This window comes from Castor canadensis, chromosome 4, assembly GCF_047511655.1.
Source record: "Castor canadensis chromosome 4, mCasCan1.hap1v2, whole genome shotgun sequence".
NCBI classification, from domain to species: Eukaryota; Metazoa; Chordata; class Mammalia; order Rodentia; family Castoridae; genus Castor; species Castor canadensis.
The window spans coordinates 163,185,058-163,200,427 of record NC_133389.1 but is presented as its reverse complement, the minus strand read 5'-3'; the positions used below and the strand labels follow the sequence as shown (position 1 = coordinate 163,200,427).

Sequence of the window (15,370 nt, the reverse complement as noted above, 5' to 3'; positions counted from 1 at the left end):
TTCTTACATAGATATTGAACATTTAATATATGACTAAAAAGAACACTGAGAATGAATTTTTTAATTATCATGGGAATTTTTGGACATTAGACTGAGTTTGATTTTTATATCTGTAAGTACAATAATAATAGTATAAGATGTCAGAATTGATACTCAAGTGGTCCTTGAGAAAGTTTTATGATAGAGTATATTTTTGTGATAGAATTTGATTTCTTCTCCATATGCACTAAGCAAAATAAATTTAGCATATTGTCTTAGGCAGAAATATATTTTTATATGTAAATTTGCTTATAACCAGAATATTAGCTTAAAAAGTAGCCAAAAATAAATAATTGTTAAAATACAATTTATATAGAATCACAAAATCTACTAATCTGTAACAGTAAGTAATTTCTATGATGTCCCTAGTATTTATGAGGGCATGAGTGGAACATTTAGCTTTTATTTCCATTTTTCAGCCTTCATTTCATTGTCTTTTCACTCTTTGCCATGGAGTTTCATACACTAGACTTACTCCTCTATTCTTTTTCTTGCCACCCAGTTCTTCAAAACTGCAGTGATAGTGTCATTTTTCCCTTGTTATCTTTGTTGTGGAGGTTTCTTCTTGTGATTTTCCTTTTTTCCCCCTTAAGTTTAGTGCTATCATTGTCTACATTTGTCTGAAAAGCCTAATATGAAAGCATTTGCACAAAAGGTTCTTTTGCTTTTACAACTCAAGTGTTGATTTTTAACAGAATCAGAAGAAAAATTCAATCATGTTTACTCTTGAGTGACACAATTCCTAGTTTGACTCTAATGATACATTTGGATTTGCCATGGAGTAATGTTTGATTGTGTATTTTAGTTTGTGGATTTTTATGAGGACATTTGTGGTTGACTATGAGTGATACATAGTTCAGATTTCAGTGATATTTCAGTTGTAGGTAGCCAGAAGCTCTGGAAGAGTAAACTTTCTGTAAGTTACAGATTTATGTACAGATTTATGTACACAGAGTAAAGAAATTCTATGGCCTTCCATGCAGATTAAATTTCTCCTTTGGACACTTAAAAGAATTCCCATTGAATCTTCGTCTTCATTGTATTCTCTAATAATTTGTATATCTGAGGATTCAGGAGCACTTTTTTTCTACTTCTTCTTATTTGTACATCCTTTTTTCTCCCAAAACTAGAAAAAGTGACTAAGCTTAAATAAACCCATGAGCATCAGTGGTTCATGCAGCTAAACTAAAAATATATAGCCATCTATGTATATGTTCTTATGAGGTAGAGGCAAGAGTGGTTATTAGAGATTTAGAGTAAAGGAATGCCTTTCTGTGTAGTATCAGTTTTGTTTTTAAAAAATTGTTGTAGCCCTGAAGTTCATAAGCTGCATTAGTATGCAAAGATTCCAGGCTTTTCTAAGGTGGCCAGAGCTACTGTAATGACTTTGAGTTAAGTAGTTCTTTGGGAATTGGGCTGCTCACCTATATATAAAAAGTAGTAAGATCTCAGGGCAAACGAAGAGCTTATGTGAAATGGTAACATGGTCAGGAATGCATCTGATCTGAGAGAATGTCGGTTTTAATACATGAGTTGTTCCTCCCAGTATTTCTGCAACATGATAAGCTTAAGTCCTAAAGTATAATAGAACATGTGAAAAGTAAAAAAAAGATGAAATAAAGCATACATTTTATAAGAATGGCTTGATATATTTTCAAGTTTATATAATGTACATACTTTAAAGTTCTGGCATCTGGAAAAATTGGTATCTACATAAATGACATAACTTATGTAGTTATTTTATTTGGGAAATTGTTATCTGAGAAAGCTGACAAAAATATGACTTTGTAATTCTCAAAAGAGAAAATAAGAACCCATCTCTCTGCTGAACTATTTTAGTGGCAGATGCTGGAATAACTATGGGCTTTATAATGTGTTAAAAATATAAAAGAGTTTGGTTAAATTTTAAGAAGTATCTTTAAGTTGGTCAAAATGACTTACTAGTTTTATAATCTTGATGTGTGCATAGAGATTGAGTTATGGTATATATTATACTTTAGATGATTTAATGAGTAGGAATGTTGTGAAGTTCTCATATTTTGTCTTAAATGGAAGATAGGTTAAGAATTCTTGCTGCTAGTGCTTAACCGTCATTGGGTAAACAAAATATTAAATGTCCATTATTTAGGCTTATCAAGTAGGTAATATTTGATAGATTCTTCCATTTCACTGATGGTGTTAATGTGTCATCTTTTAAATTGTTGGAAGTTAATATTAAAGCTTCTAATTTTTTGTTGTTGTGTTAGCTGTGTAATAAATCAGTTCAGTTGGTTTATCTCAAAGAAAATTTACTAGAGGGGTGAGCTGGGTATGGTGGAGCATGTCTGTAATACCAGCTCCTCAGAATGCAGGTACAGGAGTGAGGCAGTCTGAGAACAACTCAGGCAAGAGTGAGATAACACTCTGAAAAGCAAACTAAAAACAAAAGGACTGGGGGACATGGCTCAAGTGGTAGACCTAGCAAGTTTAAGGCCCTAAGTTTTATTCCTGATACCACACACACACACACACACACACACACACACAAATAAATAAATAAATGTTCACTAGGAAGTTGATATAAGTTTGTGATTATTATAAATAGGGCACAAGTTGGAGACTGTGCCTTTGTCATCAGATTAAATAAACTTATTGATCCACTGAAGGCAAAGACAAATGGTATGTTCCCCCACCCTACAGTCACTTTTCCTTCCAAAATAGTCAACAGTTTTTGCTGTTTGGTGTACTTTTTGGCTAATCTATCAAAAATGAGTCTTGTCCTGTTTATTAAGTAATTAAGTGATTGATTGTAAGAGAAGGATGATATGTTATATCTGAATAGAAGATATTCAGCATTTCTTCATATACTTTTTTTTTTATAACTATGAATAAAGATTTAAGAAAAAAATGATGCAGGAATTGGAGGATATCTTGAATTCCTATCTCAGTTAATGTCACTGGGAAAGCCACTTAAGTCTTTTAGGACCTCTGTAATCTATTTTAGTCCATCTAAATAGAAGTTTCAGGAATTTTCTATGCTGTGAAAGCAACTCTAAGAAAATACTTGTCACCGTTCAGACATGTTGCAGACCTGGAAACTGTTCCTCAGTTTTCAAGAAAAAAACTGCTGTTCTTTTTTTCTTTAGTACTGAGGATTGAACCCAGGGCCTCGCACTCACTAGGCAAGTGCTGTACCACTTGAACTAATTTTCTAGCCCTTATTCTTCCTTAGTTGGCATTATGTAGCATAGGAAGTTGGTAGATTGCTATTTGGAGTAAGGGAATATCAGAGTAATGTTTATTTAGCTCAGTAACAATAATTAGAGCACGGGAATTTTCTACCTTTGTAGAAATTTCCTGAATAACTGCTATAGGGTTGAAAATTTTATGAATTGAGGCGTACTCACACTATAAACAGCATTGGCGTCTTTCCATGAACATGCCATGCTACCCTCTTGATGTCCCTCATCTCACGTCTTGTGATGCCGTAGTTACCAACTCTAGCCTGTGTTCAGGCTGAAGATGCCATTTTAATGTGTAACTTGTGAGAGTCTAAATAAACGCATAACACTTGTAAGCAGCCAGCACAGGCACAGTCTTCGTATTTCTGTAATTAGATAATATTAATATCTTTTGGTGGGAATCATATGTGGTGATAACAGCACACTAGTGTGTTTCTAGGGTGGTATTTTTGCCTAGTCAAAAAATTTAAGTCATTTTCATTGTACAGTCAATACTTTAATATTAGCTTCATTAAATAATTTTTTATTCAGTGAGCAATGATTTAAAATTATGCTATTTAAAAATACTTTTATTTCATGCAAAAGCAGCAGTTTATAAGTTAGTGAGAAGAATAGGATTCAGAAATTCAGCTTAGCAAACTCTAGTGATGTGATTCTTGTCTTAAAAATAGGGGAAAGTGATTTGAGCATCAAAGCACAGACAAGACCAAGAGATTAAGAATCGTGTAGGGAAATTAATGGATATCCTGAGCATGGCTGCTGAATTTGAATATCCATTAGCAGTCCCAGGTTAAGTAAAACTCAGTCTGTTGCCAGAGCTCTAATTTGAGAGAGAGTTTTTTTTGTTGTTAAAAATCTTCTGACTTTTCTGTAAAAAGCAATATCTTGAACAATTCAAAACAGCATTAAAGCATTTGACATATTCACAATCGTGCCTTTTAGAGCTCAAGGTTTATCTTCTGTACCAAAAAGTTGTATTTTTGAGTAAAATGCATAGGAAGCCTGAATTGTAGTGCTGTTGTCGCTGAGTTTAATACAAATGAGTCAACACAGCAGAATAACTATAGCATCTGTAAATGCAAACACATATGACAAACACAGTTGACAAAAATGTTGGGACAAAAGACTCACAGGAGCCTCGCCTTGCAGTTTTACAAAGCACGAATAGTGCAGGTGAGCATAAATGGTGTCAGTGCAGCTGGACTTGGGGAATCATGCCAGTACTTAAAGTAGAAAGTAGCTGTTATCATTATAATAAAAAAAGTTTTTTTTCTTTCTTTTTTTTTTGGAAACAGGGTCTCACTATGTAGCCCAGGCTGACCTGGAACTTGCTATGTAACCCTGGTTGGCCTCAAACTCATGATCCTCATTCCTCTGCCTCCCAGAGGGCTGAGATTATGGGCATGCCTGGCTCGTAATAATTTTTATTAGGGACTTTCATTAAAACACATAATTGTATACTTGGCCATTTAACAATAGAAAGGTCATTTTAAAAAGAAAATGAAATGGAATAAATTGGATTTTAAACAATTTTGTTTTACTTTTTTCTGTAATTTAACCATCAAGTATTACTATGTGATTTTAGCAATGGTGGTTTACTCCTTTAAAATACATTCTTTTTAAAAGTTTTTTGGGTAGGCCTTGTGATTCTGAGTACTTTATTTTAAATTATGGAAAATTAAAGTTTTCAGAGTAGTAGACAATGTTTTCACAGATTATAATGATCAGTTCTGTTCCTAGGACAAATATTACATAACATAGTACTCATAGGCTCTATAAAATGCTGTTACTGTGACAGTTTTCCATTAATGAAAACATGCGAGGAGAGTTTTGTATTAGAGAATTTACAGGTTTAAGAAGAATAAACAACACCTAAGTGACAAATTCTGTTACCATTATACTCATTTGTGCCCACGGAAGTAAAAATAAAACAACATCTTGATTTTACACATTTTCTTAATGATTCTACTTTTTCTTTCAACATCTAATAATTCCATTTTATATCTGTTTAATACAGGCAACATAAAGAACTTAACTATTACACCCTTTTACTAGTAATTTTGAATTCTACTTCACTGCTACCTCAGTCATTCATATGTCCAGAATATTTGATTGGCAGTTTAATATTTAAGATACGTTAATCCTACATTGTTTTCCAAAACAACTTTGTGTTCAGGCAGTTTTACTCAATGAAATAATTACTTTTGCTTTTATTCTATCTGAAATAAATATGAAGATATAAAAAATATTTCAAAAGAGTATTTTAAAAATTATCTTTGGCAGTCAGGTTTGCGGTCACATTTATCATTCTTCCAATGGGTAGCCACTAGATTGGAAGACAGGGAAAGGTGAATCTGAAAAGCATGCATCTGCTCGTGTCTTACTGTAGCTCTTGACCTTTGTTCCTTGATAGACTGTGTAACAGAAATGCAAGTCTTACCAAGTTCTGTAATCTGGACAAGAATAGGGAGTTTCTTTACCATTATGTATGTGATGACTTGAGCTTGTGTCTCAGTGTCATCCTTCATATCTAACTCTCGAGTATAGTTACGGCCATGTATGAAAAATTAAATTTGATAACCATTGAGTCTTCATTGATAGAGGAAAATAAAGCAATAAAACTTCATTTAAGTTAAACAAAGTTAAGCCTTTAAGTTTTAATGGAAATTCAGGATCAGAATATAGAAGTGAGGAGTGGCAGGAATTAAAAAACAAACAACAACAAAAAAACCTTTCTTAAGGACAGAGACCATGACTTGTTATTTACATAATAGGTTTGATATAATAAAGATGCAGGAAAAACACTATAGAGTGTAAGGTTGTTGTGTTAGAAAGTGGTTAGCTTCTACTTTGTGCCTTATTAGTGATCTTAGCAAATCATTTCATGTTTCTGCCCTTGACTTTCCAAATCTATAAAAAAAAGAAAGATGGATCAGGTCTTCAGGGTCTTTTCTACCTCTAAAGTCTGTAATTTTAGATATTTTCAGAATCCAAGCAGTACATGTTTACTTTGGAATAGACAAAATATGTCTGATTAATAGGGCTTAAACATCCTATTTTTTCCTCAAAAAGTATCAGTTTTTTAAAAAAATTTGTTTCTTATTCCAGGTTCTGCAGATTGACACGAGACAGAGGTTAAGTTTTATTATTATGTCAGTTTGGGGTAATAGAAAACAAGACTTAAAAAATGATTATCTTATAAAGTATACATCAGGCTAGAGTGAACTCTCACAAAAAACTATTGAATTTCATCGTTAATTCTTGCTGTCAGGGTAACTACTACAGGCCAAGAAGCCTTTTCTTTCTCAGACAAAAAATGAATCTGTTTATATCAAATGCAGCCTGGAACAGTTCTGGTGCTTGCAGCAGATTGACTGTTGGATCTGGGCCACCATTCTGTTTAGAATAAGGAATCTTTTTATGAGCCCAGTTGTGGTTCTGCTGCACTGGAATCTCCATTGGTAAAATAAACAGGGATCACCTGAACAGAATTTTATCCCTTGCCATTTTTTAAGGTTCCAATAGAATGCTAAATTCAGTATATTTCCAGATATATGTCTAATTCTCAATTGAAATTATATGTTTATATAGCTGTACATTCTTTCTGGTTAAGTTGTAAGCCATTAGCTATCATGTGATTAAGAATGTAACATTTTGATATCCAAACCACTTGAAAATAACTAAGAATTTGGATTGTAACTCTGATTTCTTACAGTTATTGTAGTTATCTTTTATCTTTTTCCTTCCCTCATGGCATTTCCCCAATGGTAAAGTTATTGAGCAAAATGATCTCAAAGACAATTAGCAAATTATGTGAAGGTTTTGTTTTTATAATGAAGATAATTTATTATAAAATCTAGTTTGGGGAACATTTTTTCTCATTTTATACATACAAATTCTGTGAAATAGGTGGTATTGTTAATTTCATGTTTTCTTTCCATAGGCCAGGAAGCTAAGGCTTAAATCCTAGGCCTTAAAGTGTTTAAATAATTATCAAAAGCAAGTAATTGGGACTACTAAACATTTGATTTCAAAGCTTAAATTTAGTTTGTTTATCTGCCATAAAACACAGGAGCGTGACAAGTATACACACACACTTGCACACACACACACAATACACATACATATATATACCACCAATCACCAGTTCCTTCTGTTGCTTCTAGATTATGTGACTATGTCCTCTCCTCTCATTTGATTGGTCCTAGGCATTCCTAAGGACCTCATATCATTTCTAGAACAGTTGGTGCTGTCTGCCAGCTAATGGCTCTGCTTAAGGTTTTCCCTCCCAGTTACCACATTGACTCCATACAGTGACAAGCTAGGATGTCTTTATTGTTCTTACTTTTTTACTGAAATGGATCCAAGTCATCAAAAGAATGCTCTTTTTCCTGTGAAACCTAACCACATCTTCTCTAAGTAACTGACTTCACTGTCAAATCCTAGTCATGTTCTAGGCTTATTTCTTTTAACAGGTACTGCTTCGCCCATGTTGTATGGCTGGCTGAGCCAAGAGCTTGGACTAAAGCACTTCCCTGGTGTTGGATCATTTAGAGTCTGTAGGAGACTAAACATACTACCAAAATGAATAGTCAGATGATGACTGTGCAGTTCACATTAGTGTGGACTACTCCATTGCATATGAAGGAAGTTTTTCTTAACATTTTCTTTATATGGAAGACTAGTTTTATTATATATTTATTATTTATATAATATATCTCGAGTTTGAATTCAGTGCCACCCTATTTATAAGGCAGGTGTTCTGCCATTTGAGCCATAGTCCCAACTCTTTTTATGTTTTGGTTTTTTCAGACAAGATCTTGTGTTTTTGCCTGGGGCCAGCTTCAGACTCACAGTCCTCCTACCTGTAGTCTTCTACATAGTTGGGACCACAGGCGCTTGCCACCTCTGCCTGGCTGGTTTGTTGAGATGGGGGTCTCATTAACTTTTTGCCGAGGTTGGCCTCAAACTGCTGTCCTCCCAGTCTCTGCCTCCTGCATAACTGAGATTATAGATGTGAGCCACCATGCCTAGCTTAGTTTCATTTTATTTTCATTTGGCATAAATCAGTTTCTGTTTCAGAACAATATTTAGGACAATCATGAAGGAAAAAACAGTTAAATTGCTTGATTGCAACGAGAAAAATAATGCTCACTTGATACTTATTTTGATCTGTCCTTGTTTTTTGTCAGGGGTGAAAGCATGTCTACAAAGAAAAATATGTGTAGAGGAAGAAAAGTATGAAATTCCTGACAGTCCATACAGAAGCAGGCTCAATAGAGAACAGCTGGTATTTTTTCTTTCAATACTACTTTCCTTGGTTTTATTATTACTTCATATTATTGTCATCATCAGGAAAAACTTCGTCTGCCCTTTTAGCACGTACAGGTGACTGATTAAAATTTTAGTTGTGCTTATTTCAAGTACTTGATTCTGAAAGATGATCACGATGAGTAGTAAAGTCCAGAAGGTAATAATTTCATACTGTTAATGGATTTTTGGCATCTTGAACATTCCCATAAACCTTTCAGAATCTGAGGGAAATCTCAGATACAGGAAGTAGCTTAAAAGACTTACAGCTGCTGCTTGGATTTAGTTACCATATGTCTTTATTGCCACAGATTGCAGTTTTAATGGATAATATTCCTTTATCCTGTTGTTATATATATTAGAAATAACAAAGAAGATTTTTCTTAGGAGGGAATTGTGAAGCTTTATTTTTCAGTGAAGCACACGGAAGTGTGTTTTATTAGATAATTGGACCTTAGCCATTGCTTCCTAATCCGTTGTGTCCCAGTAATGCATCTCTGTAACTCCGAGACCACACTCCACTGTGGCTACACTCCCACCGTGACTCCACTCCCACCGTGACTCCCAGGAGAACTTGGGTTGGGAATATATAAGGACCTGAATATGGATGGAAGGATGGAGTGGCATGCCACTCTTCTAGTTTAATTAAGTTTAGTCAGGTGTCCCTAACACATAGCTAGGTATCTTGGGCTTTAACTCCCACTCACCCAATAAGCATAGGCATCCTGGTAGGAGAAATTTTATGAATAGTTTTTTTTCATCTTTTTTTAATAAAGCATACCTAAATTCTTAGGAAAATGAAAAGGAATGGTGATAGTGGTTGAATTTTAGGGAAAAAAGTTGTAATGGGAAACTCTTATTTGCATAAGCATTTTTCTTGATCCAGTTAGTTCTGCTGAAACACAATTGTGCCAGCACCTCATTAAGTAGCTTCTTAACTGCTCAGGACTACTGTATGTGTGTCCTTCATTTGTATGCAGTGTTTTAAAATATTTTTATCTGTGTTTAATAAATTTTTTCTTGTTTCAGTTGCCAAAGCTGTTTGATGGTTGCTACTTCTATTTTGGGGGAACTTTCATACATCATCCAAAGGACAACCTTATGAAGCTTGTCATTGCAGCAGGGGGCCAGATCCTCAACAGAAAGCCCAAGCCAGATAGTGACGTGACTCAGACCATCAACACAGTTGCGTACCACGCCAAGCCCGAGTCTGATCAGCGCTTCTGCACACAGTATATCATCTACGAGGATTTGTCCAATTATCGCCCAGAAAGGGTTCGGCAAGGCAAAGTGTGGATGGCTCCTTCAAGCTGGCTTATAAGCTGTGTGATGTCCTTTGAGTTGCTTCCCCTTGAAAGCTGAATATTAATATCAGATAAACATTTCAAGGAGAACTTGTGCAGTTTATAAAACCTAGCCACTGCGCTGCTTTTGATCATTTACTTTTTACACATAAGAAAATCATTCATATTTTTTTCTTTGAATTATAAAACAATCTATATCAGATTAGAAATTTGCTCTTTTTATTATTTAGATGCTGGGAGTGCTTTTAATAATTTTTTTCTTGTGGTAGTTGGGATGTAACTCTTGATGTGTCACTTGCCCAACAGGTACAAGGTCCTGGGTTCAATTCCCATCACTGCAAACACTTTTACTTTTTAAACTGGCCTGTGCTTTTTGATTCATCATGTCTTTCTATTCTGATTATCACTATCAAAGATTAATGAGAAGGTATCAGGACTGTTGGTTAATTCTATAAGCGGTGTATCATTCTTTCAATCTTTTAATTTTCTCTGATGAAAAGAGCTCATACCTGCCACCAGCAAAAATACTTTCCATTCTTTAGTAAACAGAGAATATTGTCAAATGATTTATTCTGACTTTATTGTAATGAAAAGAAACTACCTTATCTAACTGTGCCACCATAGGTGTTAAGTTCTCCTATCTGCAATTGTCTTTATCTTACATTGTGTTTATTTAGTTTCTTATAATTTTATTGACTGTTTCCTTCATTTTTTTAACCCCTTTCTAAAGTCTTATGTATTCATCAGGAAATCATGGTTTGAACCATAACATTACCGTTTTTCTGGTGGTGAAGTCAACATTAGACTCGTACATATTTTTATTGTGAATATTTGTTTGCTGTCAACTGTAAGTTTGTAACTGTTTACTGTGTGTTTACTTAGAGTGTTTTCTCTAATATAGTTTAGTATCAGCATTTCTTAGAAAGGTGTCACCAATCTAGAAAATTCTAAATCAAATGTCAATATGATAGATTAGAAACAGTCTTTTTCTGGTAGATCTTTTTAGGTATTGCTAAAGTAATTTTTTGGAAGGTCTTAACTCTTCCTTTTGTTTTTTTCTGAAGTACTGAGGATAAAACCCAGGGATTACTGCATGCCAGGGAAGCACTCTAACATTGAACCCAGTCTTATTTTCTTTATAAAGTTTTTAGATTGGTGTATAGGCTGGAATTTACTACTTGACTTTGAACAGATTTTTCCCAAATCCTGCAAAGGGCTATAGCAGAGGAAGGAATGAGAAAAGCTTCCTCCTGATACCAAAACAGTCAAGGTCGAGTGGTAGATAGGTCTCCACTTGAGAATGCCTGACCTAAGTAGCTGACTCTGTCTGGTCCAAGTGTTCTCATTGTGAGCCAACAGGAAGGATTACATAATTTTAGAATATTGTTTTACAAAGCAGAATTCTTTGATTAATCTTTTCCAGAAATTGAATTCCCGTATAATATTATAGATTAGGGAAGAAGATACTATAAATACCTGCCAGTTTCTTCCCTCATGAACCAAAGAGAACAATTTGGTAACCACTGAAATAAAATATCCCTAATTTTAAAACACAGTCTATGAAGTTAATCAATATTTTAAGATAGACTTGCTAAGAAAGTCTGAGATATTGCTGATCATTTCAAAGTATATGTTATATCCGTTCCTTTTTGAAGTATTATTTTTTCATGTCAACAAATATGTGAACAAAATATTTTTCTGACCCTGACCTTCCAAAGTGTATTATCTCTGAAACTCCATATATATTGATAGCAATCAATGTGTTTGTCTTACATTTCATTCTGATGGAAACGACGAATGCCATTGTTCCAAACAAATCTGAGGGTTAGATAAATCTAGATTTATCTCTGGAATTTGGGTTGTCATTTTTATTTATAACTGACTTTAAGCCACTTTATGTTGCGTCATAGGTCACATTCCTAGACATGTTTGTGCCTTGGTCCTCCCTGTGAATTCCTGGTTGTAAAAAGACCTTTGGGGTTTTGTGTTCACATTGCTACATTCATTTTCTTCATGTATCACCCTCTCTCTGTGATTTTTTTTTTCCTTTCCCCTCTATTAAATAGTAGTATTTCTGGTTTCTTTAAATACTTAACATTGACAGCAGTTGGTTTATGTTAAGGTTTTAAACATAGTTGTATAGAGATCCTTGTAATTATTTTCATTTTTTCAGTCAGATTCAAGCTTCCTTTTTATTTACCATAAATCATTAAAGTTCATTTTTGTTTCCATGTATTTGTAAAAGTGTCTTTTTCTGTGTGTTGAAGAATGAACTCAACATGAGGAAATTCTTCAGCTGTCTTTTTAAGCATTAACACTTTTTGACTAATTTTGACTAGAAATACTTCTAAAGTTTATTAGCTACTTCATACATTAAATAACCTATTCTAATTGTAGTGTAACTGGTAGTTTGAAATCATCACTAGTTATGTCAGTTACACAATGATTCCTTCATGGTTCTGTGTGAGTCACAGAGTTGTAGCTTTTCCACTTTGTTTCAAGTGATTCTTCTAGTGCTGTCTACACATGTAGCTTTTTCCCTTTTCTCTGGACTGCTGCTACTCTGTTACTACTTATCTGTCTGCACTAATATTTTATTATATCTAATGTGTTAATTCTTTTCTTCTAACTTCCTAAAAAATGGAAACCAGGTAATAAGTACGTTAGAATTATGACTGAAATAAGGATAAATGAGCACCTGAGTTAGATACTTGAATTTTAGTAGATACAACTTCATCTGTCTCCATTTGTTTTCAGCCTGTTTGGTGTTTTGGTAGTTAAGTGATGTCTATACAGATGAAGATTATGTTTTGAAGGACTCATACTTTCCATGGAAATAAGAAGATTCAGTTGGGGAAGGGTCATGTGAGGCTATTGCCCTAGGTTGGTATAGAAAAAGAATTGTGTTTTATTAAAGGTTCATTCATGGGTCTCATTATAGTAACAAATGTCTGTTCTGTTTTCCTAACTGGCGTACACTAAAATGACAGGAAATAATGATTATTACTAAAAAGTCACTATTTTGTTTAAAATTGAAGTATGAATTGTGAACTTAATGTATTAGTTTGCATATCAACCCTTTTCAGAGATACCTACCTCATACTACCTACTAAATGAAGACCAGCGAAGAGTTCTAATTTTTTTTAGTCACCTAGTAAATATTAGCTGAGCACAATGGTGCATCTATGATCCAAGCACGTGGGAGAATGAGGCAAGGAGGATTGCAAGTTTGAGGCCAACCTGGGTTACATAGTTCCAGAATAGCCTTGGGTACATAGTGAGACCCTGTCTAAAACAAACAGAGCAACCCTCTTCCCACCCCCGAAACACTGATAAGTATTTGGCTAATGAAGTTGCATAATCTTATAAATTAGGAATTGTTGATTGTGTAGCTTCCTAAGGCACTAGGTACCTTTCAGGTACTTTTCTGCTACCTAGAAATTTCCATTAGAATAGTGTATGGGAGAAGTGATGAAATTACTGTATTATTTTGACTTTGACCTGGCTTAAAAGATTAGTAACACCCAGTCCCCAGTGAGGATCCTACACAGGCTTTGTAGCCTTTCAGATTGGTTTGTTTACTATCTCTCCTCTAGTTTACCTACCCTAGCTCTATGACCCACTCTGTGGGGCATACTATTGTTTCATGAATGTCAGGTATACTGAGCACCATGTAGGTGTTCACAGGATCACAGTAAATAGGATAGTTTGAAGATGTATATAAGCATCTCAGGAAAAAGTAGCTTTTGGTAGCATAGTTCATCTCAGCCTGAAATAGTCCTGACTGTTGTCTGTCTCCCTGTTCAACTGCTGGCTGTCCTAAGTTTTACTATTGTCCTTAACAGTCTTATTAAATTTACTTAAATGCAAGCCTTAACCTTTTATGTCTGGCTAGTTTTTTTTCTCTGACTTCTCTTCATCCCACCTGAATTGGTCAAGTTTTCTGAACAATGTAGCTTCTTCTACCCATTCTATTAACATTTTGTTTAGCTTTCATCTCTGAATATATAAACTATGAATACTAAGACTGCTTGGGCATCTAAGTGATGCTCTGTAGGAAGGGCTAGCCAAGCTTCTGTCAGCATGGTGCCAAACCCTTTCAGCAGCCTCAGCTCAAGCCTCTGAGGTCACATCACTTTACAGTCTCTTTATTAAAAAAAAAGGTTGAATTTTTTTTTTCTGTCCACCTTTGGTTTATAATTTATGAGGTTGTTTTATTTTCATTATTAAAACTACTGACTTGTCAAAAAAAAAAAAAAAACCACTCCTCAATTGCCTGCTGGCTAAAATAATGTGACCTAAATATTCTGTCATAAATAAAGTATAAGTCTTTTTCTGAAATTCACTGATGGATATGGCTTTCTTTGAGTTTTTAAGCAACTCTGATTATAAGAATATTACATAGTTACTGAAGCAATTTTGTGAATTACAGAAGTCACAAGAAAATAGTCTCAAATTCAGGAACATAAACTGATAATCTTGTGTGGCATTTATAGTATTAAAGAATGTACCAAACAAAATTGAAAGGGCACTCGTAATTCCATTTACTAAAATCCCAACCACTCTACTTTCTTTCTCCCTTCAACTTACTTCAGTTGTATCTTGGAAGCATTAAGTAAACCCACAACTCAGGAATAACAACTGTTAATATTCTTACCCTTTCTCCCCCCTTTTTAAACATGCATATAGTCAGCCCTCAGTATCATGGGAGATTTGTTCCAAGACCACCCCATCTTGTATACTAAAATCTGCAGATGTGCTGGGCACCTGTAGCTCACGACTGTGATTCTAGCTACTCAGGAGGCTGAGATCAGGAGGATTGAGGTTCAAAGACATCCTGGGCAAATAGTTTGTGAGACCCTATCTCAAAAAAAAAAACATCACAAAAATGGACTGGTGGAGTGGCTCAAGGTGTAGGCCCTCAGTTCAAACCCCAGTACCACACACAAAAAAACCTCAAGTTCCTTACATAAAATGGAATAATGTTTGCATATTACCTGTGCACATCTTCCCATATACTTTAATTTGTATCAGCTTTAGATTACTTACAATACCTAAGACAATGCTATATAAATAGTAGTTATATTGTTTAGGGAGTAATAAGAGAGAAAAGTGATACATGGAATAACAAAAGTTTTACATGTTCAGTACAGATGGAATTTTTTTCTGAATATTTTGGATACAAACCCATGAATATGAAGGACTGACTATATAGCTTTTATAACTAAGGGTTTAAACCTTGAATGTAGTTTTCTTCCCCATATTTCCCCATGTAATTAAAGTTATGCATGGTTTCAAATATCTGTATGGTATTCTATCAACAGGATATAATTATTTAACCAGATCTCTGCTATTGAGTATTTGGACTATTTCATTATAAATCCATAAAACATGTTTATAGTAAATTTTTGGTGAGGGAAGCAGTGTTTTTTCAAAATGTTGAGCAAAGTCAGCATTTGTCATCACCTCTATAGGATGCACAGTACACATCCCACA

General features: G+C 34.4%; 1 protein-coding gene across 3 annotated transcripts in view; it reads left to right on the top strand.

Annotated features, from left to right (window-relative positions):
- The window catches only part of Bard1 (BRCA1 associated RING domain 1), an 88,534-nt gene extending 73,739 nt beyond the window's left edge, over positions 1-14,795 (top strand). For all 3 annotated transcript variants that reach the window (XM_020151781.2, XM_020151780.2, XM_074071659.1), the window contains 2 exons: positions 8,453-8,550; positions 9,600-14,795. In XM_020151781.2, coding sequence (XP_020007370.1) covers positions 8,453-8,550; positions 9,600-9,932 — 431 coding nt within the window. In that variant the 3' untranslated portion in view covers positions 9,933-14,795. The remainder of the gene's footprint in view (positions 1-8,452; positions 8,551-9,599) is intronic.
- The last annotated feature ends 575 nt before the right edge of the window (positions 14,796-15,370 follow it).